Genomic DNA, 25,102 nt, shown 5'->3' with positions numbered 1-25,102 from the left:
TTTGGTTTTTCGAGACAGGGTTTCTCTGTGGCTTTGGAGCCTGTCCTGGAACTAGCTCTGTAGACCAGGCTGGTCTCGAACTCACAGAGATCCTCCTGCCTCTGCCTCCCGAGTGCTGGGATTAAAGGCGTGCGCCACCACCGCCCGGCTGTCTACAGATTTTCTTAAATCCACTAGTATGTTGAGTTGATATCCCATATTGACAGGTGTCTCTGTTCTTAGCTCTTGCGTCCAGTGGGCCTCTAGGCAAGATGTCCCTGCCCATCGGGGTGTGCCGCCGGGCATTCAGCTATGATGATGCCCTAGAGGACCCTGCGCCCATGACTCCTCCTCCATCGGACATGGGCAGCATCCCCTGGAAGCCAGTGATTCCAGAGCGCAAGTATCAGCATCTTGACAAGGTACCTTACCCTGCTGACGACTTCTGAACTCACCCCTTTGTTCTCCTGCTGTGGAAGCCTTCAGTGAGTCTCTGTCCCCACAAGGTCGGGCAGCAGTTGTTCCCTTTGTGGATCTTTTACGCTTCATGCTTTTTTAAAAATTCAAAACTTGAATGTAGTATCGTCTGCATGAGAGTCTTCTGGACTCTGCTTCCCCAACTAAAAAGCCAACTCCAGAACCTTTGAATACCTGAGTTCTGGTGAATTCTGCTTACCTCTTTGGAGCTTCTCTGTTATCTAGCCAGAGCATTATTGGAATATTTGCCTACATACAATGAGCTAGTGGGGAAATAGGACCCGAATCTATATATGCTTAATTTATGTTGTATACACTTTCCACTCATAGCCTGATTACTCTTAGGTAGTCATTTTTTATGTACAAAATGAAGTTTTACACTGCGGGATGTTTTACTTCCTCTTGTGTTATCGCAGCATTCTAAAGGCTTCAGACTTTGGGGCACTTTGAGTGATTAGGGTATTGGATAGTGATGCTCAGCCTGTATTTTATTGCTGCATTAAGCTGAAGGTTTGGCAGAGTCCAAAAAAATCCTTTAAAATCTTTTGTTTTGTTTTTGGTTTTTCGAGACAGGGTTTCTCTGTAGCTTTGGGACCTGTCCTGGAACTAGCTCTTGTAGACCAGGCTGCCCTCGAACTCACAGAGATCCGTCTGCCTCTGCCTCTGGAGTGCTGGGATTAAAGGTGTGCGCCACCTCCACCACCACCCGGCTCTAAAACTTGGTTTTGTGATTGCCATAAGCACAGTCTCTTGAACGCCTGCTGTACTGTTGCTTTTCCTTTTCTGTTTCCCTTGTTACACTTGCAGAACAGGGACTTCTTTCTTTCTTTCTTTCTTTTTTTTTTTTTTTTTTTAGTTTTTCGAGACAGGGTTTCTCTGTGGCTTTGGAGCCTGTCCTGGAACTAGCTCTGTAGACCAGGCTGGTCTCGAACTCACAGAGATCCGCCTGCCTCTGCCTCCTGAGTGCTGGGATTAAAGGCGTGCGCCACCATCTCCCGGCCAGGTACTTCTTTCTAAGAAGCATCCCCCACTGCTCTGTGGAGAGCTCTGTAGTATCAGTTGTCTGCGGGAATCTGATCCAGGTGGCTGTTGAAGAGAAAATGTTCTAAAGACTATGAAGCCAACCGGGTGGTGCTGGCACACACCTTTAATCCCAGCACACTGAGTCAGGTGAATCTCTGTGAGTTTGAGGCCAGTCTGGTCTACAGAGAGAGTTCCAAGATAGCCAGGGCTACACTGAGAAACCCTGTCTTGAAAAACAAAAACCCCAAACGAAAATACAGTCGTAACAACGGTGGCAACTTATGTACAGACAAGCTCCATACCATGGTCCCCACCCAAAGCAAAGACCTCAGGTAACAACTCCAATAAAAATCTACACAAAAACAAACTGTAGCTGTTTCCAAGGCTGTTGCAGGAGGATTGTCTGCTTGGGCTACACAGTAAATTCAAGGCAAGTCCAGGCAACTTAATGAGGTCTTGTCTCAAAATAGATGTTAAAAAATAGGCAAGGATGTACTCGGTGGTAGAGTGCTTGCTGAGGGTCAGCCCTCAGCCTGGGGGTGTGCAAGGGAGACTATTGTGTGAGCCTCTGTGCAGTGGTCTGGTGGCAGTACTCTGGCCCAGCCTCTTTTCCTGTTGCTCTGATAAAATGTTCTGGCAGAAGCAGATTCAGGGAGAAGGGCTCATAAAGCTCCCAGTTCAAGTATGGTTCATCCTGTGGGCAAGGGAAGGTGGAGGAGCTTGAAGGAGTGAGCCACATCTCATTCAGAGTCAGGGGATAGACAGGGAATGTATGCTGATGCTCTGTTCGTTTCCCCAGCTTATCTAGCCCAGGAACCCCTGCCCAGGGAATGGTGCCATCTCTAATAAAGATTGGTCTTCCCACATCAATTAAGAGAATCAAGATAACCTCTCACAGACACTCACAAAGGCTAATGCTCATCTAGATGATTCTTCCTAGGTGTGCCCAAAGGCCTCTCTCTTGGTGGTGTTAGCTTCTGTCAAGTTAACATTGTTCACACTAACCATCACACTTGGGAATTTGTTAGAAATCTAATTTTTACTTAAAAATCTTGTTTTAGAACCCAGGGTGTCAGACATGGTAGGCTAGAGACAAATTCCTTTTTCTTTTGATACAGGGTTTCACTCTGTAGTCCAGGTTGGCTTTGAACTCATGGCAGTCTTTAACCTTCAGAGTGCTGGGACTACAGAAGGGTGTCACCATACTTTGTTTATATGGTCCTGGAGATGGAGCCCTTGTGTCTCACCTGACAGCCTAGACCTGCCAAGTAGCCTGAAATGTATTTAGCCAGTACTCAGGTGACTGATGCGTGGTCAAGCCTGAGGGAATATTCTGCTCAGGCTGAATAAGGCTCAGTGTTTGGCATATGGTCAGTGCTTTGTAAGAAGTGTCTCTTCTATTTTGTTTCTGTTCTCCCTGTTTGTCCTTTCTTTCCTCCGTCCCTCATTAATTTTCCCTCTGTTTTGGTAGGTATTCCATCCTTGCCTTGACCTCACTGTGTAGCCCAGACTAGAGTTGAACCCACACCAGGCCTCCTGCCTCAGCCCCTCTAGCCCTGGGATTACATGTGTGTACCACAAGACCAATGTTGCATCTGTAGTCTTATGGGCAGACAGTCTGGAAAGTTAGGTCTCAGGGCTCCAAATTCTGCCTCTCCTTGTGTGATTCCAGGCTCTTCCCCTAAGGTCTTTTCCTGTTGTCACTGGACTAGTAGAGGCTTCAAATCTTTCTTCTCTTACAGGTTACATATTCTTGTAACTCTTCTCTTAAGAAGTAAGTTTAGGCTGGGCGGTGGTGGCACACGCCTTTAATCCCAGCACTTGGGAGGCAGAGGCAGGCAGATCTCTGTGAGCTCGAGGCCAGCCTGGTCTTCAGAGTGAGTCTGGGCTAAACTGAAAAACCCTGTCTTGAAAAACAAAAAAAAAAAAAAAAAAAAAAAAAAAAAAGGAAAGACAGAAAAGAAGTAGTTTAGGTGTGACTCCTGCTCATGTGCCTCCTTACCTTTCTTGAACAGACAGAGGAAGGAGCGGTCAGTGTCTCTTCCCTTGCTGTGACTCCATCAACAGCCACTGACAGTTCAGACAAGGCCCCTGTGGTGAAGGCCAAAGCTACCCATATCATCATGAATTCCCTGATCACAAGTAAGCGCCCTTGGGTCTCAGCAGAGGAACTGAGGGAGGGAGTGCTTGCGCCTCAGCTGCAGCTGGTTCTCAGACCTGCTTTCGTGGGGCCCCACATTCGTCTGGCTGCTGAACCTCATCGAGGAGGAAGATTTCTGCCTGTTAAGCATCTCATTGGCTTCAGTAGAGTCCTGCTGTTGCTTGATACAGCCTCATTTTCCTGGACTGACCAGTATGGTCACTTTACTAGATATGACACCCCACTTTCTGAAATAGGGAATCTAGCTGGCAGGTCGATGTTAAGGTTGAATAGTTCATTAGCAGGAGCTTTGGATCCACTGCTGTTACTGGCCTGGGTGTGTTGCTAGAGAAGGTGCCACACTGGAGGACAGCCCTCTGGCCTTGCACTGCTATACACGTTTATTTGGTTTTGAGACAGAATCTTGCTGTGTGTTCTCACTGGCTTTAAACTCAAAGCAGTGCTCGTGCCTCAGAGTTCTTATGGCTAGTATTGCTCATATACTACTGTACCCAGCTACTTGAGTTCGAGACCAGCCTAGTTCCAGGACAGGCTCCAAAGCCACAGAGAAACCCTGTCTCGAAAAACAAAACAAACAAACAAAAAAAAATTTACATATGCATTTAAAAATAATTTATATTTTCACAAACAAATTTTGATAATGCTGATCAAGGCCTTGAACATGATGGTCCACCAGGAGGGAGACCAGGTTTGGCGCCTCAGTTTCTTTAATTTTTAGAATGTGTTATTGATGGTCCTAATGAGGCTTAATGAGAGCTTTTTATCTTTTTAAGCTTTTTTTTTTTTTTTTTTTTACATTTTTTAAATTTATGTATATAGTATGTGTGTGTGAGAGTGGAGGTGTGAGGAGGCCAGAAGGCAACATCAGATCCTCTAGAGCTAGGGTTACAGTTGTGAGCCACCCAGTATGGGTGCTGAGATCTGAGCTCGGGTCCTCTGGAAGAGTAAATGCTTTTTAACCACTGAGCCCTCTCTCCAGCTCCTCTTTTTAAACTTCTGTCACAATTGCCTAAGCTTCTTCCTTCTCAAGGGCTGTCGTTGGTGTGGGGAGTTAATTATTCAGTGCATGGCTCTGCATGTCAGCAGTAATACCCGCCCCAGGGCTGAGGTGCACAGAACTTGTCCTTGGTTGGCCTGTATTTTCCTCTCCAGGAGGGGATCAGTGTGTCTTGGTCACTTCTGGAAAGTTGACTCAGAAAGTCAGAGTCCAGACCCCCTTTGTTTCTCTGTGATCGCACCACCGGAAAAGCAGCTACTACTTGTGTTCTGTAGCTTGACCGTTCTGGCGTTAGGAGGGCACAGCTGTTGTGGCTTCCGAGGCTAGCAGACATGCTCATGGTACACAGATATACTTGCAGGCAGCACACCTGTTACATAAAAAGGAAGTGGAGTGTGTAGATCCCAAAGTCTGTTGGTGTGGGGACTGTTTACAGCTGCCATGCTCGTGTTTAGTGTGAAAACTTTGTACCTTAAGAAAAAAATCTGTCTTAAACACACACAAACAAAAAAGAAAAAACATCTCTTCTTGTTTATTCCATAGTGAGTGACTTGTGAAATAACAAATAATAAACCAAGCTAAAAGAACATAGTTAGCTAGGGCAGGAACAGCAACAGGCAGATCATGCGTAAGAAATGTGGGGTCTGTAGACCTTGGCTAGTTTAAGGCAGGTGGTTGTGCTGTGAATCTGACTGGTACCTTGGGGACAGCTGGCAGGAATGTGACCTGCTTCTCTTTGACAAATCTGCAAGTGCTAAGTCTCTTAGGAGCTTAGTGATTTGGGAATTCTTACTGTGTCTGGATGCTAGGGCCTCCTGGCCTGTTGCTGAATGCGAGGGTGTTATGGAGTCTAAGTGAGAGGAGGTGAGGCATCCAGCATCCCTGTCGGGCAGCTTGCTTTTTAGTATGCTGTGAGGGAAGGCTGCACCTGAGGGTCAGAATTGCCGTGCCAGGGCCTGTCTGGGGACACCCTTACTCTCACGAGGCAGTGTGGCCTCTTCTGGGAAGAACAGCAGAGAGTACTGTTGTCCTGGTTAGGAGCTGAGCGTGACTGTTGTCTCTTTTCAGAACAGACCCAGGAGAGCATCCAGCGTTTTGAGCAACAAGCAGGACTGAGAGATGCTGGCTACACACCCCACAAGGGCCTCACCACTGAGGAGACCAAGTACCTCCGAGTGGCAGAAGCACTCCATGTAAGCAACCAGTGTTGTTCATGGCTTGAAATGTGGCTATGGTTGAGAAGTTTACAGTTCAGCTGTTTGGCAACTCAGAGTGACAAGATAATGGGCAAAGGGACCAGGACTGCCCTGCTAAGGTGCGCTCCTGCAGATACCTTGTCTTTAGAGAGGTCTCTTCGTACTGAATGGTGTTCTGTGACTTATGCATTCACATCATCTTGACATTGATCCTTGGAGGTAGATACTACATTCTGTTTTGTAAATAAAGAAGATACTGGAGAGAGAAATCAGTCAGTAAGGTGCTTGCTATGAAGCATGAGGATCAATCCCTAGAAACCATGTGTAAAGCTGGATATGATGGATGATCCATGCTGGCTGCCTCAGTGCTAGGGAGATAAAGATAGGTGTATTCCTGGAGTTTGCTGGCCAGCCTACTCTACTCAGCTCCAGATTGCAGTGAAAGATATCTCAAAGAACACAGTGGTGCCAGACAGTGTGCATGGTTTTACTCCCAGCACTTGGAGGCAGATGTAGGCAGGCCTCTGTGAATTCAAGCCTGGTTTACATAGCGAGTTCCAAGACAGCCAGAGCTTACATAGTGGGACCCTGTCTCAAAATAACCCAAACCAACGAGGTAGGTGGCTTTTGAATAGTGACACAAGTTGATCTCCATATGCACTCCTACCGTGTGCACACCTTCTCTCCCACAGTTCATATACACGCATGCAGGCACTCATGCACATAAAAATAAGTAAGGAAAGAAAGAAAGAAAGCAGGGCAGTAGTCGCGCATGCCTTTAATTCCAGCATTCAGGAGAGAGAGGCAGGCAAGCAGATCTTTGAGTTTGAGGCCAGCCCGATCTACAAAGGGAGTTCCAGATCAGCTTGGGCTATTGGGCTGTTATACAGAGAAACCCTATACAAAAAACCAAAACCAAAACAAAACAAAAAACCCAAAGAAACGAAAAAACTATATATATGCTTTTATTTATTTATTTTAAAGAAAAAGCTGGGTGATGGTGGCATACGCCTTTAATCCCAGAACTCAGGAGGCAGAGGCAGACAGATCTCTGAGTTTGAGGACAGCCAGGGCTACTCAGAGAAACCTGTCTGGAAGAAAACAAAGCACAAAACAAAACCGAAGTAGCCATGGCAAGTTCCTGTGGGCATAGGGAGAACATAAAAAGCATCAGGAGATGGCACACAGTGTGTGTGTGGGGACAGGGGAGCTATGTGGTGAGTGAATGGGCTGCATTGTGGAATGAGCATTCTGATGAATCTACAGGCTAAGTTTAAAAGCCACTGCTGTGAGAAGTCAGTCTTGAACTGGTGTCCATCTGAGCTTAGACAGGACTGATGCTTCTTGGGGAGTGTTCAGTTTTTACCATTCATCTTGCCAACTTACACAGATTGATGTGTTGAGAAAGTGAGCTTAGGTCCAGCAGAGGCATAGCCCTCATGGAGGACAGACATACTACTATGGAGCTTCAACTTAGACATAGAGCCCTGACTCTCCCAGCTAGTGTACTGGCACTATTTTAACAATGGTGTGGTGGTTGGTTATGGGAGAGGAAGGAGAATGAGGTAGGTTTCTTAGCATTTCACTACAGAGGACAGACAGCAAATCCGAGTCTTAGCTTTGAAGGTCTGAGCAGTGCGGGGGTTATACTGAAGTACAGGAGCAGAATTGAAGGCCAGACCTAAGGGCATCTCTTCCCTTAAATGACTTGGCTTTTTTGGACACGTAAGTGGTAGTGCACAGCTTGTAGCATGAGTGTAAGGTGCTGTGGAGCACAGTTCCATAGAAACAAAGTCAATACGGTGTGGGAAAGACAGAATCTCTCCTGCCTGAAGTTAGGATGTGCATCGGAGTGCATACACTGACTGTGTGGCTCTGTGTCTGCTCTCCTCTGAAAGTCTCTTCTCACCATCTGAACAGAAACTAAAGCTGCAGAGTGGAGAGACAACAAAGGACGAGAAGCAGCCTGCATCGACCCAGTCCACCCCGAGCAGCACCCCTCACTCCTCCCCTAAGCAGAAATCCAGGTGAGTCCTTCCTTTAGGGAAGCCAGTGCTGAGGCGGTACTGGCCTCCAGCCTGTGGAAGACACTTCTCATGATATAGGAAAAGGACATTCAGAATTACATATTTACTTCTCCGTTCCAGAGGCTGGTTCCCCTCTGGCTCTTCCACAGCTTTACCTGGCCCGAATCCTCAAACCATGGATCCTGGGAATGGAAGTGATAAGAACTCAGTAGACAAGTGGAGCCTCTTTGGACCACGGTCCCTGCAGAGGTCTGACTCTGGTAAGAGCTCCTTCAGAAAGAGCAGCGAGGCCCTGGCTGGTGTATGGGCTAGGGGCTATAATCATTTGCTTTTCCTTAGCAGGTTTTGCCATTCAGGCTTACAAAGGTGCCCCGAAACCCTCTCCTATGGAGCTGATGCGTGCCCAAGCCACACGAGTAGGTGAAGATCCAGCAACCTTCAAGCCGCCTAAGATGGATATCCCAGTGGTAGAAGGGAAGAAGCAACCACCTCGGATCCATAATCTCAGACCCCGTGACCTGAATGTGCTCACACCCACTGGCTTCTAGAATGCTTTCTGTCCAGGGTCTGCGGTTTTCCCTGGGCTCTGACATAGGAGTTACATAGTTAACTGGAGGCCTGAGTGACATTGTGCAGATTGTCCTTGTGAGAAACCATTTTGCACTGCTTTCAGGTTGGTAGAATATGTCAGTGGTGCTGAGTGACCTCACCTTTTTTTTAATCATTTATCCTAGGGAAGGACTTTGACCCTTGCTCTCCTAGATAAGTAAGTGCTGGTGTGCTGGATTCCTTTTCCTTGATCAACATGGGCAGTTACAAATCATGATAGAGGTGCCCACCAACTCATCTGGACAGCCATGGCTTCCTGACATGCTTTTTAGCCTTGTGAGTGGGCCTGAGAGACCACACTTGGCAGGACCACAAGTTCTTTGTCTTGATTAGTCTGGTGTACACTTTGTCCTCCTGGGCCCCTGTTGTTGAAGGCCTGCTTACTTGCTGTGTCACAGAACAAACACTAGTCTCACATGGCCTCTTTTGCACTTTAACATGAAATTAATTGAACTGAGTCTACTGGTTTCATACTGATTTCCCCCTCCACCCCACTAGGGATTGAACCTAGGGTCTTGCTCTACCAAGTTAGTTTCACCCTAGTTCCTGGATCTTAAGGTTTTTTTTAGTTATGTGTGTTTTGTTTTATGAGACAGGGTCTCGCTATGTAGGCTTGGCTAGGCTGAAACTCACTCATTAGACTCAGAAGATCTACTGCCCCTGCCTCCCTGTGCTGGGATTAAAGGAATTCACCACCACACCCAGCTAAAACTTTTGTTAGAGATGATAGGTACAATTGGATTATAGTCTTCAGGTTCACCTGAATTTGGTGTCACCTTATTCTGGTTACTATTTTCCACCAAGTTAGCTTCATCTGTTCGGTAACGCATCTTACTGAGGAGAGGAAGCAAGAAAATTGCTTTTCTCTCTTCTCATTGTCCACAGGTCTGCTGGTCTTGGACACTGTCACAGCTGCTTGCTAGATCATTTTAGATAGTAGTCTGTTTACATAATAACCTCACAGAGAAGCTCTGGAGTCTCAGATTGTTGTAAAAATTAATTTATTTGTGTTATCTTGTATTGACAATAAAAATCTTTACTACTTTCTCAAACCCAGGTCTCTCATGTCCATTCTGCCTGCCCAGTAGTGGAGCCGGGGCTTTGTAAACTTGGTGCCTTTTGATATAACTTTTGACATCAGATGTTTCATTAACAGGCTCTAATTTTGTTTCTTTACCTGCTTTGTTTATATTAGCTTTAATTAACTGGCCACAGAGTAATATTCATAGGCAATATGAAAAGTCTAATTAGAATGTGCTGTATTCAGGAAACACTCTTTCCAGAAACAGGCTGTTAGTACCTTGACTGATGTAACACTGATGAAGATTGTTCAGCAGAAGGGGGTCTTCACATCTTGAATGGAAATGTTGGACATATAGTGCATATTGTATTGCCTATTTCAAAAGCATACATAAATAATTTAATAGAAAATATATACACCTTGTATATTTAAGCCATATTTGAATAGGCTAAGGATTATAAAAGATACTGAAGAGTTATAAAGTTATTACAGCCTACTGATAAATATGATAGGTTTGGTCCTATGATATTCCTAACTACTGTTCGTACTTAAAAGCTTCTAAGTAGCTGGCCACAATCAGGAGGTATTCTTGGTACTCAGTGCTTAGAAGTCTGGCTGCCTCAGTGCTGTGGGGCAGGCTCTGTGTCGGGGTTCAAGTCCGCAGCATAGAAGAGCAGCAGCTTCAGCAAGTGCACTTTGTCTTGGAGCTGGGGGACTAGAGGTTCTCCCAGCATGTGGATTAGGCGGCTGCGGAAGGCCTCGATCTGCTTCTCCACATCCACCACAGTGATGTCATCTCCTTGCTGGGGCTTGGGCTTGATTCGTTTGATGATCAAGTCTTTCCGATCAATCACTGAACTCCGTAGGTGCTCTGTAAGAGGGAAGGAGTCAAACATCTGCTTTTTGTTCCTTGGGATACAAAAGTTAAAGTCTAACTTGGTAAGTAAGGCCTGGTGCTTGGCTACTAGGAGACAAAAGGTCATGTGAGTTACCGTGGGAACCCCAGTTCTTAAAGGTTTGTGGTCTTGCCTCAACACTGATGTAAAAAAAAAATGTTGCTGGGCAAGGCAGTCATTACTAAATAGACCCTGTCTCAAAAAAGGAAAAAAAGAAAAAAGAGCTTCTAAAAGGTATATTATTGTGTGTGTATGCCATGTGTGTGCAGGTGCCCACAGAGGCCAGAGGAGAACATCAGATTGAACTGGTGTTTCAAGACAGCTATGAGCTGCCTAACGGGGCGCTGGGAACTGAACTGCAGTTCTCTGGAAGAGCAGGAAATGGTCTTACCTGTTGAGCAATATTGCCAAGAAACTTTATACAATCAAAATCAAAAGTATTTTAGTTTCTTTGATTTAAACAACTCTACTAAAAACTATAATAACCACTTGGGGAAAAATTCATGTGGATTAATTTTTTTTTACTACTTAGTGTATGTATTTGGGTGTGCCTTTCACTGAGGGTGCTAAAACATGCACACACTATACAACTGTGTACTGTGGCCCGACAGTGCACCCTTTGACACATCTAATTGTAAGGACTGGGGTACAGTTAAGTGGAAAGTGCTTATCTAGCATGCAGGATTCTTCAGTTTACTCTCTAGCACCACAACCCCAGACTGCTGTAGTTACAAGAGTATGCAACAGAAAAGACCCTTGTCTGCCCCCAACCAGGCAGACAAGCAGGCTGAAAGTAAGGCAATGGTGATGGGAAGATTTACTACTTTTTCTCATACAAGAATAATCCATCCTAAGTTACGTATCACCAGCATTATACAGAAGTGAACCCAGACACCTGTGTAGCTCACCCTATAATCCAGGTCTTAGGAGGCCAAGGCAGGAGGATAGCCATGAGTTAAGGACCAGCCTGGGCTAGAGACAGAGACTTTAATTTAGTGCTAGTATTTTAAAATGTCCTGCACAGCACTTTTGGTTCCAGGCTGAGCAGGTTTATGAGTTCTCTTTACTTTCTACATAACAATCACCAAGTTAAAGTCAACCTCAACATAGGCATGGGCAAGTAAAATTTCCTCATTACTCTGAGAATAATCTAATGACAGGATGATCAATAATGCAGCATGGATTTCCTAAGATCGAGAACATTTACTATTGTAACCTGGTGTAATCAACAAAATAGGCTATCAACACATACACTCTTCAGATTGCCCAGCTGTGCCCTTCATTTTTGTAGTCCTGGGACTGAACCCGTGGCCTTGCATGTGCTAGGCAAGCGCTTTATTGCTGATCCTCAGCCCTCCAATACCACCTTTTTCTAATTCAGAATCTTGCTGAGGATCAAACGTTATATTTAATATTCATATGCTTTAGCTGCTCTTTAGTTGGGAACAGTACTTTTGATAGGGAAAGGTCATTTGTTAAAAATGGTCTCTGTTCCAGCAAGTCAACTGGACACTTGAATCATTGGGGAGGAGGGACTCTGAATTGAGAAAATGTTTCTGTAAGATTGGTCTGTAGGGTATTTTCTTGAGTGATCAGTGTGAGTGATACCATCCCTGGAGGTGGTCCTGGGTGTTGTAAGAAAGCAAGCTCAAGCTGGGTATGGTGGCGCACACCTTTAATCCAGCACTCAGGAGGCAAAGGCAGGTGGATCTGTAAATCCGAGGCCAGCCTGGTCTACAGAGCAAGTTCAGGACAGCCAGGGCTGTTACAAAGAGAAACACAGGCAGGAAGCTGAGGTAGGGGAAACATGTCAGTAAGCAGCAGCAGCAGCAGCACTCCTCCATGGCCTCTGCTCCAGTTCCTGCTTCCCAGTTCCCCTAGATGCTGGGCTGTGATAGGAGGTGTAAATGAAATGAGCCCTTGCCTCTCCAAGCTGCTATTGGTCATAGAGTTCTATCCCAGCAATAGAAACCTTGATCAGGGCAGCCATCAGTCTGGGTTTGTGGAGCCCTTCCTTGAGATCAGAACAAGGTCACAGACTGTGGGAAGAACAGCATGAGGCTGTGTTTTCCATCCAATGTGTCCAGGGGAAATGCCCCATTTCTCCTGTGATGTTACTGTTTTCTGTCAGGTGTGGTGGTATATTCCTGTAAATCTAGCACCTGGGAGCCTGAGGCAGGAAAACTAAATTCAGTTCAAGCTGGGATACATAGGTTCCAGACCATCTTGAAATACAAAAACAAAGCTGGGCAATGGTGGTGCACACCTTTAATTCCAGTACTTAGGGAGGCAGAGGCAGGTGGATCTTTGTGAGCTTGGGGCCAGCCTGATATACAGAGTGAGTTCCAGGACAGGCTCCAAAGCTACACAGAGAAACCCTGTCTCAAAACGAAACAAAATAAAACACCCCTCCCCCTCCAACAAAGTCCGAAAGAAAAAAAAAACTATGTACTTAGTACTTTGATTTAAACAATTTTAGTGACAAGGTCTCCTATATCACAGGCTGGCCTTAACCTGCTAAGCAACCAAGGGTGACCTTGAATTTCTAGTTCTGCCTCCATCTGAATGCTAGTTGATGCTGCGCTAGGACTGAACCCAGGATTCAGTGAATGCTTGGAAAGTACTCAACCAACTGAGCCATAGTCCCAAACTTCCTAATTATTAACTTGCCAGTTCTTCAGCTTTACCAGGGTTCTCATTAATCCCTGCCTAATAAAATCATTCTCACTTGAAGTTATTCGACCATGATCCTTGCTAACATGTGCAGTCTGCATGCTACCCAGTCTAACTTTCCCAGCAACTTTGAACGGCACTATTTCATAGACTTTAAGATTCCCTCTCTGCAATACTGGGGATCGAACCCAGGGACTCACACATTCAAAGCAAATGTTCTAACCCTGAGCTACAACTCGATCCATTTTAAGGCCACTCACATCTTGTTGCAGACATGCTCTGTATTTGTGCTTTACTGACAGCTGTTTATAATGTTGCTAGTCTGTGAACAACTGACTCAACAAATGTGCTCTGAGAAGCCAGGGTTCTCATGATGTGATGGTTTTTGCTTACCTACACAACTTCCTCACTAGGAGGACCACTGTATTACCACCAGCTATAAAAAAGTAAGGACGTTTCCTAATCACCACAGCGATCCAGCTGTGCTCTCTATAGTTATAAACAAGGAACAGTGCTTTAAATTTTTATTTTGTTATTATTATTAGCTTTGGAGCTTGTCCTGGAACTAGCTCTTGTAGAGCAGGCTGGCCTTGAACTCACATAAAAGCGTGCGCCACCATCGCCTATTTTTTTTTAATATTTATTTATTTATTATGTATACAATATTCTGTCTGTGTGTATGTCTGCAGGCCAGGAGGGCACCAGACCTTATTACAGATGGTTGTGAGCCACCATGTGGTTGCTGGGAATTGAACTCAGGACCTTTGGAAGAGCAGGCAATGCTCTTAACCACTGAGCCATCTCTCCAGCCCCTATTATTGGTTTTTTGAGACAGGGTTTCACTGTATAGCTCTGGCTGTCTTAGAACTCACTCTGTAGGCCAGGATGGCCTCTAGTTCACAGAGATCCATCCGCTTTTGCCTCCTGCGTGCTGAATTAAAGGAGTGTGTCACCACCACCCGGCTTCTTGCTTCTGTTTTTAAAACTTATTAAAAAATGCTTATTTTTATTTTATGTGTGGGTGTTTTGTTTGCATCTCTGTCTGTTGACCACATATGTGCTGTTCCTACAGAGGACAGAAGAGGGCATTGGGTTACCACGTGGGTTCTGGGAATCAAACCTGGGCCCTCTATAGGAGCAACAAGTGCTCGTAATCATTAAGCCATCTTTCCAGCTTTTATTATTATTATTATTATTTTGGTTTTTCGAGACAGGGTTTCTCTGTAGCTTTGGTGCCTGTCCCAGAACTAGCTCTTTATTATTTTTGAGACACATTTTTACTATGTAGCCTTCAATTCTTCATCCTTCTGCCTCAGCTTCCTGGGTGCTGGAATTAGAGGCCAGCGTCACCACACCTGCCTAGAACAATGCATTACTTAGGTGAACAAGTGAGAATTATCTGACAAGCTGTCCTTTTTGATAATGTCCACTGTGAGACTTCTCACAGGGCCTGCTTGTGAGCAAGTGCCCCTTACCTCTCAGCACATGCTGATAACTGGACAACAGGAACTGCAGATGCTCAACCAGCTCATCCCATGTCTGCCACTGGGTTTTATCTGACTGCAGAGATAGTAAAAGCAGCAGGTAATGAATGCTTGCCCAGTTAGAGGTCCCAGTTACAGCATAGTTTCCAAAGCTCTTCCATGATGGCCAAACAGCAGGAAGGAAAGATGCTCTGGGCGAGGAGCTGAAGCAGAAAGGCAAGTACCTGACACTTGAGCAGTGATGTGGAGTTGTTCAGAAAGTAGAGGGCCTGGGCCAGAGACAAGGGGAGACGGGTGGGCGTCTCACAGCTGTGGAGGAAGATGATCTCTAACACTTTGCAGCGCAGAAGGTGGCTTTCCATAGTAGTGAAGAACATCTCCCTGTGTGGAGAAGAGAAGAGGGCGTTAGGCAGAAGTACACTCAAAGACTCTACGGTTTGCCCTGGATGCTCCGACATGTAATGAAGGTTTACAAAAACACAGGCTGCAGACAGAAATGGATTTGTTGATGAAGTAATAACTTACAGGATGAGGGAACAGCCTGACATCTGAAAAAGACAGAGGCAGGTATCCTGGTGCACATCCAGGGAGGAGGCAGGAGGATCATGAGCTTGAGGCCTGTGCTTCAGAATGCTGTCTGCCACTGAGATGGACCTCAGACTTTAAGTTTCTGAGTATTTCATCAGAGATGATATATTCAAGGGAAACAGAATATCTTTAAAAGACGTAAAGTACTTAGCAATTAGGAACTGTATTAAAAAATGGTGAAATAAAACAAAATCAAGATAAATAAAACAATGTAGCAAGCCGGGCATGGTTGTGCACACCTTTAAACCTAGCACTTGAGTCAGAGGCAAGAGGATTTCTGTGAGTTCGAAGCCAGCCTGGTCTACAAAGCTAATTATAGGACAGCCAGGGCTGTTACACACAGAAACCGTCTTAAGCCCTCATCCCACTCCCTAAAAATCAACAACAACGTAGGTAGGTTGATTCTCTTGCCTCAGGCTTGAGTGCTGAGATCACACGCTTCAAACAACCAGGCCCAACTCTTAATTACTGGAAGTTTCCTTATGTATTTAGCTACATAATGTTCCATCATGTTCAGGTATCATAATAAGTATTTATTCATATCCCTTGTACGGACGTTTGGGTTGTTTCCAATATTTTACAATTGTAACCATCATTGTAGTGAACATCCTCATGCACATGTTTCATTATTATCCCAGCACTCAAGAGGCAAAGGCCAGCAGATCTCTCAGTTCGAGGAGAGCCTGATCTCTAGGAATACACAGAGAAACCAAAACCAAACTAAACCAAACCAAACCAAACCAAACAAACAAGCAAGCAAAAAAGATAAACTCTGGCATGAAAACATGGTTCTGTCAGACACTGCCAAATACTCCTACATTTCTAAGGTTTGCATCATTTTTGCATTCTCATCAGGAATGAATAAACACCTGTTTTCTTTTTTTTTAAATATTTATTTATTTATTTATTATGTATACAATATTCTGTCTGTATGTATGTCTGCAGGCCAGAAGAGGGCACCAGACCTCATTCCAGATGGTTGTGAGCCACCATGTGGTTGCCGGGAATTGAACTCAGGACCTTTGGAAGAGCAGGCAATGCTCTTAACCACTGAGCCATCTCTCCAGCCCCCAACACCTGTTTTCTTGAAACCTTCTTTTTTGAGAAGGGGTTTCTCTGTTTAACAGTCCTAGCTGTTCTGGAAGTCTCTTTGTAGACCAGGCAGGCCTCGAACTCAAGAGATCCGCCTGCCTCTGCCTCTAAAATGCTGGGATTAAAGGTGTATGCCACCACCGCCTGGCTTTTTAAAACCTCTTTAATAGAGAATATTATTGATCCTATTATTTTTTCCCCTATTTGGATATGTAAGAAATGGCATCTCATTTTACTTTCTAAAAACGATGACGTTGAACATCATAGGCAAAGACAATTACTGACTGTTATGTGCTACCAACAAGCCACTGGAAAATGACAGGTCAGGTATTTGTCAGGACTCATGAATATCACCTATGTAAATCTGCATAGTTATAAAAATAACTGCAAATTATACCAGAATTAATAATGAATAAAAGTAAAAGGTACTTCATGTATCTGCTAGTATAATTTGGGTGGGTGGCTAATTTACCCCTTCTGAGAAAATTAGATCAATATGGTAAGGACATTCAGATTCTCTTGATAGCATTTACTTCTTCCAAAGGAATTATGCTTTGACTGCACTTCGATTGTTTGGGAACCTACTCCTTTCATCTCAAAGACATAAATAGTCCCCCTACTCCTTTCTTCCTTTTTCAATTAGTTTGTGATTTTTCTCTCTGTAAATTCTGTTTCTGGCAGGCAGAAATAAAAAAGCTAGTAAAAAGTTACTTTTTAGTTCTCTTTTTAATGGAGAAATCAACCAAAACCAAAACAAACTGATCAAACCAGACCCACCTTTGACTCCTCTCAGGGATGTCCAGCACAAACCCAAACATCATCTCAGCTATTTTATTGGAGCTGCAGGTAGGAGTCCTGTCCACCTCTACAGCAATGGACAACATCCTCTGAAGTTGACACACGATCCTGGATCCAGAGCACAGGATAGAAACAAGTGAGCGGAAAGACTTGGTGACAGGCTTTCTGAAACTGGAGGTCCCCACCAATGTATATCAAGACCAGACAGCTGGGTGTGGAGGTGCAATCAGAAAGCAGAAGTGGGCAGGCCTCTATGAGTTCAAAGCCAGCCTGGTCTACATAGTGAATTTCAGGCCAGTCAGAGTTAGTTACATGGTGAGACTCTGTGGCAAACAAAACAAAACAAACAAGCAAACAGCAACAACACAACAAAAGAACAGAGACTATTAGAGGGTCAGCAAAACCCCCTAGGCCAAGGAGAGTAATAAATTATTAGCTTGCTCTCATTGAGCAATTCATCTACCTGAATCCTTTTGCCAGATCATATGTGACCCTTTCAGAATTTGAGGGTGAACTATATAAGCAAAATGCTTTCAAATTAAAACCAGAATCACACAATCCCAAGGGTCTAGAGAACTTTAAAGACACTAACTTCCTGGTTTTATAAATGAAGAAACAGGTCCAAAATGACTAACTTTATTTTAATTTCTTTGTTATAGGAGAAGACAGGCATCTGCCATTTAATTTTTTTTAAGATTTATTTATTATGTATACAGTCTTCTCAGTATTCTGTCTGCATGTACTCCTGCATGCCAGAAGAGGGCACCAGATGGTTGTGAGCCACCACATAGTTGCTGGGAATTGAACTCAGGACCTTTGGAAGAGCAGGCAGTGCTCTTAACCACTGAGCCATCTCTCCAGCCCCTGCCATTTAATTTTTTAAAAATGTAAACTACTTAATTGCTTTTATGTTTGAATATTTTTCAGGTAAGTATGACTATGCACTATGTGCATGTCTGGTGTCCTCAAAGGTCAAGAGGGCTCTAGATCCTGAGCAACTAAAGTTACAAGTGGTTGTGAGCCACCATGTAGGTGCTGGGAATTGAACCTGGGTCCTCAGGAAGAACAGCCAGTGCTCTTAACTGCTGAGTCACTTCTTCATTTCTGTAGCCCTACCATGTAATTTTTCTATTCCTAGTTTCTTCCTTCCTTCCTTTCTTCCTTTTTTTCTTTCCTTTTTTTTTTTTTTTTTTTTTTTTTTTTTTTTGGTTTTTCGAGATAGGGTTTCTCTGTAGCTTTGGTGCCCGTCCTGGAACTAGCTCTTGTAGACCAGGCTGGCCTCGAACTCCCAGAGACCTGCCTGCCCCTGCCTCCCGAGTGCTGGGATTAAAGGTGTGCGCCACCACTGCCCGGCTATTCCTAGTTTCTTTACAACACAGCAGTTCTTACTAAGACAAGTTTCAGAATGTTCACTGATGGACCTTCACCTCTCTCCCATCAGACACAAATATGGGAGAGAGGCAGAGACATGGCTGGAAAGCTGGGCAACACTTCAGAAGGGAAAGTCTGGTTCGACAGCAGCCATTTAAACACATCTTATTTGATGAAAAGGCATTATTTTCAGAAACAACCGCAGCCAGGGACAAACAATGGACAGGGTGGGCAGGTTCCGGCTCTGCAATGATGCATTTATAAGTCACTGTGTTGTCTGTGTCCACAGCTAACCAACATGAGGACCATTTGTTAGAGTTTGGAGAAAACAACAGGGCATCTGGCCAGGGGGTATGAGATGGGTCAGAGTTAGAATTCAAAGGGCAGGAAGGCTAATCGAGGTAAGCCTTTGAGCAGTGACACAGGATGGGGGGTGTCCCCAAAGGGGGCAGCTGCCCAGAGTATCGGACAAAGTAGGCTCAGGACTTCGGTTAGGGAGCTGGAAAGAGGGGAAGTGACACTCTGAAAGAAAACTAACTGGAAGGCTAGCAGTGAGGGCCTATAAGGAGGAGTCCTCCTTGTCTGTTGGTAGAATCCAGGTCCTAGAGCACACGACACAGGGATTCTGCCATAATTATATTCCATTATAGTCTCATTAAAGACTAAGTCTTTAATGAGAATCAGGCTGTTACAAGAGTTGGTAATCTGGGGCAAGCTGATCTTTGAGACTGGTCCTATTCTTTAAAATACCAAATCCTTGCAGCCCTGGAAGACAACTTTGTGCTTGCTCCTTACAGCTGGTTGGTGTTCCTGGTTAGGTTAGGCTGGGGAGACAGATGGCCACTGCTAGCTGTCAAGACTCCTGTTCCTGAAGAGGTCTGAGTCCCATCTGGGGGTTGTGTTAATTCATTTTCAGTCACCGTTTTGACCAGCCACTTGATGACATCTCTGGAATACAGAAAAGTAAGAAAGGAAAGGTTTGCACTGCTGTTTTACCTACAGTGTCCAGACCTGCATACTTACGCTGGGCTCCCAAACCAGGAGACCTCTAGGTTATTTTTCAAATTTTTTATTTTGTTGTTTTTCGAGACAGGGTTTCTCTGTATAGCCCCAGCTGTTCTGAAACACTCTTTGTAGACCAGGCTGTACCTGAACTCATGGAGATCTGCCTGCCTCTACCTTCCAAGTGCTTAAAGGCGTGCACCACCACCAACTAGTCCTAAAATTTATTTTGATGATTACTGATTATTTAAATAACCAATATAAAAAAGTTGTATTGAGCTGGGTGGTGGTAGCACACACCTTTAATCCTGGCACTTGGGACGCAGAGGCAGAAGGATCTCTTTGAGTTCAAAGCCAGCCTGATCTACAGAGTAAGTTCCAGGACAGCCAAGACTACACTGAGAAACCCTGTCTTGAAAACTCAAAAAACAAAACAAAAAAATTGTATTGAATACACACACTTAATTGTTTCCCTCCTAAAACCACCGTAATACTAGAGAAAATAAAATTGTAAATACTGATTTGGGTGGGACACAAACCTTTAATCCTAGCCCTTGGGAGACAAAGGCAGGATGATCTCATGAGTTTGAAGGGAACCTGGGCTACACAATGAGTTCCAGGCAGCCAGGGCTACATAGAGACCATGTTTCAAGGAATCAGAGACCTAAATATCCAAAACAATTCCACTCCTCTGCCAAAGGCAACTAACTTGGGGAAAACAGATGTTATGCACAAAATCAGAGAAAATTATCAAATCAGATGTTTGAGCTCTAGCCCCTTTCTTTTGTTTTTCTCTATAAATGATTACTGATGAAATTTAGACAGCTCTTTATTTTTTACCTTATGTGTATGTTTATTTTACCTATATGTATGTCTATGTATCATGTATATGCCTGGTGCCCATGGAAACTAGAAGGTGGTGTCCTATCTTCTAGAACTGGAGTTACTTATGGTTTGGAATTGCCATGTGGATGTTGGGAACCGAACCTAGGTCCTCTAGAAGACTAGCCTATGCTCTTAACCATTGAGTCATACCTCCAGTACTGCTTCTGATTTCTAAAGATTTATTTATTTATGGTTCTAAGTGCTCTATTTGCATGTATGCCTGCATGATAGAAGAAGGCATCAGATCTACCACTGTCAGCCACAATTCCCACAACCTAGGAATTGAACCCAGGTCCTCTAGAAGAGCAGCCAGTGTTTTTAACCGCTGAGCCATCTCTCCAGCCCTGCTTCCGATTTCTAGACACTTCTGACAGCTAGAAGATAATTTCTTCAAAGTTCTGCACAAAATTTATTTCTAAATATCTAAAATAATTAGCCTACTTATTAGTCAATACACGAGAGAAAAGAAGAGATTTTTCAGACATGTGAGATCTCAGAATTTTACTTTCCAAATAATCTTCAGAACAAGGGAGTTATCCCCGCTACTTAGCCACATAGTTCAGTTCTTTTGATTTCCACAGTTTTTGGTATTTATCCCTTTTCCAATATTTAGCAATGAGGACAATCTCATTCTCTTGTAGTCTCTGGGTTCATCATCAATGACTGAAAACACCCAGCAGATCAGTGTGCCAGGAGAGCACTTTTCTAGCGGTCCGATCTATTGATGAATCCAGATCTGAGTGGACTGTTGAGAGATGGCAAAACTGGAAGGGGAGGCCCTAGCTTGAAAAGTGATCACTGGGGTCTGCATGCTGCACTGGCCCCTTCCTTTACTCCTTTGCTTCCTGGCTGCCACGAGTTGAATAGCTCTGCTCCTGCCATGACAGACTGAAAACCTCCAAAACTGTGAGCTTAAATAAGTCTTTCCTTGAACTGTCTTTTTCACACAGTTGTCAGTGATGAACTGACTACCACACTGGCCTTTACTCGTTACACACCTACAGTCCCGACTCTCGGCATACTAGAGCTCTAACAGCTGATAATTACCTGACGTTGTGAGGCTGTTTGTCACATGAAAGAACGGTATTTGCGATGGATTGCTGTAGGTGCTGCCGCTGCTTCCTCAAGGTCTGCTGGAAGTCATCTTCCAGGGTCTGCACTACATAACGCAGAAAAAGGACTCGTCCAGGCAGAGTTTGGCCCTGAGGAAGAGCAAATAAGCAGTCATGCTTGTTTCTCAGTCCCTTGAATGACAGGAAACCACGGGCTGTCATAACCAAAAGTCCAATGAAAGGCCATGAGCCAGTAGGTTTGCCTGTATCAAAGAGAGATTGGTGGGAGACAGCAGGTATTCTGAGTCTATAGAATCCACCATAGATTCTACCATACTCTACCAACTGTTTTCCAAAGTGGCTGTACCATCTGTGTTCTCACCACAATGACAGACTCACTTATTCTTCATCTTCTTGCCTAAAAATGTGTGCAAGAGATATTATATTAAATTCTATCTTAGCCCCTTTAAATTAGTGTTACAGTTTGAATGTGTGTCCTCTACAGGCTCATGTTCCAAAGAGGACAGCTTAGCTGGTGCTAAGTCACTGAGAGTATGCCTTTAAAGGATACGTCTTGATCCAGCCCCTTTTCTCCCTGCTTTGTGAATGCTGTAACTGATGACTTATCTCCACTGCCACACCTTTCTACTGGACTGTCTGACTCACTAGTTTGGAACAGAGCCAGCCAGCTATGCTTGGAATCTCTGAAACCAAGAGCCCAAATAAATCTGTCCTTTAAAATTCTTTCAAGTAGTGGTCACTGTGAGGAAAATTCTGATACAAGGATCAGCTTACCCATAGTCATGCACAAGGATACAAAAGTTGGTCATTCTGCAAAACTGAGATCCGGGGGGGTGGGGGGGATACACTCTTCAGAGGAATGTCCTAGAATGTCTCTAGTATCCAACTTCCTCCAACCAGTACCAATTTCCTCTAATGTCATCAACCATGAACCCGCCAATGGAGTAAAAGCCCTCATTCAGTCACCCCCCCCCTTTTTTTCCCTTCTGAGACAGGGTCTCTGCGTAATCCTGGCTGTCCTGGAACTCACTCTGTACACCAGGCTAGCCTTGAACTCAGAGATCCACCTGCCTTTGCTACTCTCCCCTGACAAGTGCTGGCACTAAAGGTGTGCACCACCTCTGCCCTCTATTCAGTCACCTTTTTAAGGGCTAAATCTACAAGCTGGGGACAAAGCCTTTAACACATGAGCATTTATAGGACCACTGGAGGTGGTATATATATTTTATCATTTTTGATCATACAGTTGTTTAATCTCGAATGATCTTTTTTCCTTCCTTCCTTCCTTCCTTCCTTCCTTCCTTCCTTCCTTCCTTCCTTCCTTCCTTCCTTCCTTCCCTCCCTCCCTTCCCCCCCCTCTTGAATTTTTGAGACTGGGTTTCTCTGTATAACTGTGTGCCCTGGCTGTCCTAGAACTCCCTTTGTAGAGCAGAATGGCCTTAAACTCTGCCACCTGAGTGCTAGGATTAAAGGTGTGTGCCACCACTCCCAGCTCCTTTATCCTAAAGTTTTCAAATGTTCTGTTTATTCACTAGTGTGGGATTTTTCCAGTTTTTTTATGTGAGCATTTAGTGCTATAAACTTGCCTCTTAACACTGCTTTCATCATGTCCCATAAATTTGGGCATGTTGTGTGATCATTTTCATTGAATTTTAGGAAGTCTTTAATTTCCCCCTTTATTTCTTCCTTGACCCATTGATGATTCAGGTGAGCATTGTTTAATTTCCATTTGTTTGTAGGTTTTCTGGAATTAGTATTGCTGTTGACTTCTAGTTTTAAAGCATGGTGATCTAATAAGGTACATTGGGTTATTCCAATTTTTTTGTATTTGTTGAGGTTTGTTTTGTTACCGAGTATGTGGTCAATTTTTGAGAAGGTTCCATGAGGTGCTGAGAAGAAGGTAGATTCTTTTCTGTTTGGATGGAATATTCTATACATGTCTGTTAAGTCCATTTGAGTCATAACATCTGTTAGTTCTCTTATTTCTCTGTTCATTTTTTGTCTGATTGACCTGTTCAGTGGTGAGAGGAGAGTGTTGAAGTCTCCCACTATTAGTGTGTGTGGTTTAATATATGATTTAAGCTTTAGAAGTGTTTCTTTGACATATGAGGGTGCCCTTGTATTTGGGGCATAGATGTTCAGTATTGAAATTTCCTCTTGATGGATTTTTCCTGTGACTAATATGAAATGTCCTTCTTTGTCTCTTTTGACTGATTTTAGCTTGAAGTCTATTTTGTTAGATATTAGGATAGAGACACCCGCTTGTTTCTTAAGTCCATTTGATTGGTAGATTTCTTCCCAACCTTTTACTCTGAGGCGATGTCTATCTTTAAGGTTTGAGATGCATTTCTTGTATGCAGAAGAGGGATGGATTCTGTTTTCGTATCCAATCTGTTAGCCTGTGCCTTTTTATGGGTGAGTTGAGTCCATTTACATTAAGGGATATTAATGACCAGTGGTTGCTATCTCCTGTTAATTTAGTTTTCATCGTTGGTGATGTTAATTTGTGCATTTTTTCTTCGGGATCTTACCTTTTCTACTCATCTTTTCCTTTAATAGGTGTGGTTGGGGCTGTCTGAGATTCTGTTGAATAATTTTCTAGGTGCCAGTGAATCCAAAGCTCAGATGGTTGTTCCTCAGGGTACAGTCAGTGTCACAGTTCTAGTTACCCCGTTGGTTATTCTTGTTCCTGGAGGTAGCTCAGTGCTCCTGTGCTTTGGTCTGCTCCCATGGTCTCTCTCTCACTAACTTAGAAGCAGGCTGATGGCATACAAACTCAAGAAAATCCTCTTGTTTCTGCCCCCACAGTGCCAGGGGTTACAGGTATGTATAGCCACACCCATCTTTTTACATGGATGTGGGGGATTTGAACTCAGGTACTCACGCTTGCACAGAAGATGCTGAGCTATCTTCCCAGCCTCCTGCATGATAATTAAGCTTTTTGGGCTGGGTGGTGGTGGCACATGCCTTTGATCTAAGCATTTAAGAAGTAAAAGCAGACACATTTCTGAGTTTGAGGTCAGTCTGGTCTATGGAACGAGTTCCAGGACAGCCAATGGAATACAGAGAAACCAAACCAAACCAAACCTTATTGTTTAAATATTAATTATATTTACATGAGTGTATATGCATGTGCACATGTTCATGTAATATATACATCTGTGGAAGGCAGAGGACAACTTATGAAAGTCAGTTTTCTCCTTCTGCCACATGAGTCCAGCAGATTAAACCCAGGCTGGTAGGCTTGACACCTAGTTTCTTTACCTGGTGAGCCATCATGCTGGTCCTCATATATCATACTTTTGTTTGTTTTAAAGATTTATTTATTATATATACAGTGTTCTGCCTGAATGTATGCCTGCAGACCAGGAGGACACAAGATCTCATTACAGATGGTTGTGAGTCACTGTGTGGTTGCTGGGAATTGAACTCTGGATCTTTGGAAAAGTAGCCACATGAGTCAACTCTCCAGTCCCTATACCATGCTTTTAAATGTATATTTAGCATGCCATGATCTGCATGTGGCAGTTAAAGGTCAGAGGATAACTTAAGAATCCAATCTCTCCTTCCATTTTGTTGAAACAGGTTCTCTCTTTCTTGCTTTTTAAGACAGGGTTTGTGTTCCTGGCTGTCCTGGAACTCTCTTTGTAGATTATGCTGGCCTCGAACTCACAGGAATCCACCTGCCTCTGCCTCCTGAGTGCCCAGCCTGTAACAGGTTGTCTCTAGTTTGTCTGCTTTAACTGTTTA

The 25,102-nt window shown here is 44.0% G+C and overlaps 2 protein-coding genes across 7 annotated transcripts in view; one reads left to right on the top strand and one right to left on the bottom strand.

Annotated features, from left to right (window-relative positions):
* Positions 1-9,454, top strand: part of Kiaa1191 (KIAA1191 ortholog) — an 18,201-nt gene extending 8,747 nt beyond the window's left edge. For 2 of the 4 annotated variants that reach the window (XM_050143824.1, XM_050143823.1), the window contains 6 exons: positions 223-401; positions 3,495-3,621; positions 5,706-5,830; positions 7,754-7,860; positions 7,981-8,120; positions 8,200-9,452. In XM_050143824.1, coding sequence (XP_049999781.1) covers positions 252-401; positions 3,495-3,621; positions 5,706-5,830; positions 7,754-7,860; positions 7,981-8,120; positions 8,200-8,408 — 858 coding nt within the window. In that variant the 5' untranslated portion in view covers positions 223-251 and the 3' untranslated portion in view covers positions 8,409-9,452. Of the gene's footprint in view, positions 1-222; positions 402-3,494; positions 3,622-5,705; positions 5,831-7,753; positions 7,861-7,980; positions 8,121-8,199 lie in introns of all 4 variants that reach the window. The other 2 variants (XM_050143822.1, XM_050143821.1) reach the window with 2 other exon arrangements.
* Positions 9,449-25,102, bottom strand: part of Simc1 (SUMO interacting motifs containing 1) — a 33,610-nt gene continuing 17,956 nt past the window's right edge. For 2 of the 3 annotated variants that reach the window (XM_050143817.1, XM_050143819.1), the window contains 6 exons: positions 21,327-21,481; positions 19,188-19,340; positions 17,001-17,129; positions 14,768-14,924; positions 14,535-14,619; positions 9,449-10,361 (listed from right to left, as the gene is read on the bottom strand). In XM_050143817.1, coding sequence (XP_049999774.1) covers positions 10,111-10,361; positions 14,535-14,619; positions 14,768-14,924; positions 17,001-17,129; positions 19,188-19,340; positions 21,327-21,481 — 930 coding nt within the window. In that variant the 3' untranslated portion in view covers positions 9,449-10,110. The remainder of the gene's footprint in view (positions 10,362-14,534; positions 14,620-14,767; positions 14,925-17,000; positions 17,130-19,187; positions 19,341-21,326; positions 21,482-25,102) is intronic. The other variant, XM_050143818.1, reaches the window with a different exon arrangement.

Source organism: Alexandromys fortis, unplaced genomic scaffold (genome assembly GCF_014885135.2).
Source record: "Alexandromys fortis isolate MF-2015 unplaced genomic scaffold, M_Fortis_MF-2015_v1.1 scaffold_1, whole genome shotgun sequence".
Lineage (NCBI taxonomy): Eukaryota > Metazoa > Chordata > Mammalia > Rodentia > Cricetidae > Alexandromys > Alexandromys fortis.
The sequence above is the reverse complement of the archived record's forward strand: the minus strand, read 5'-3'. Positions and strand labels throughout refer to the sequence as shown.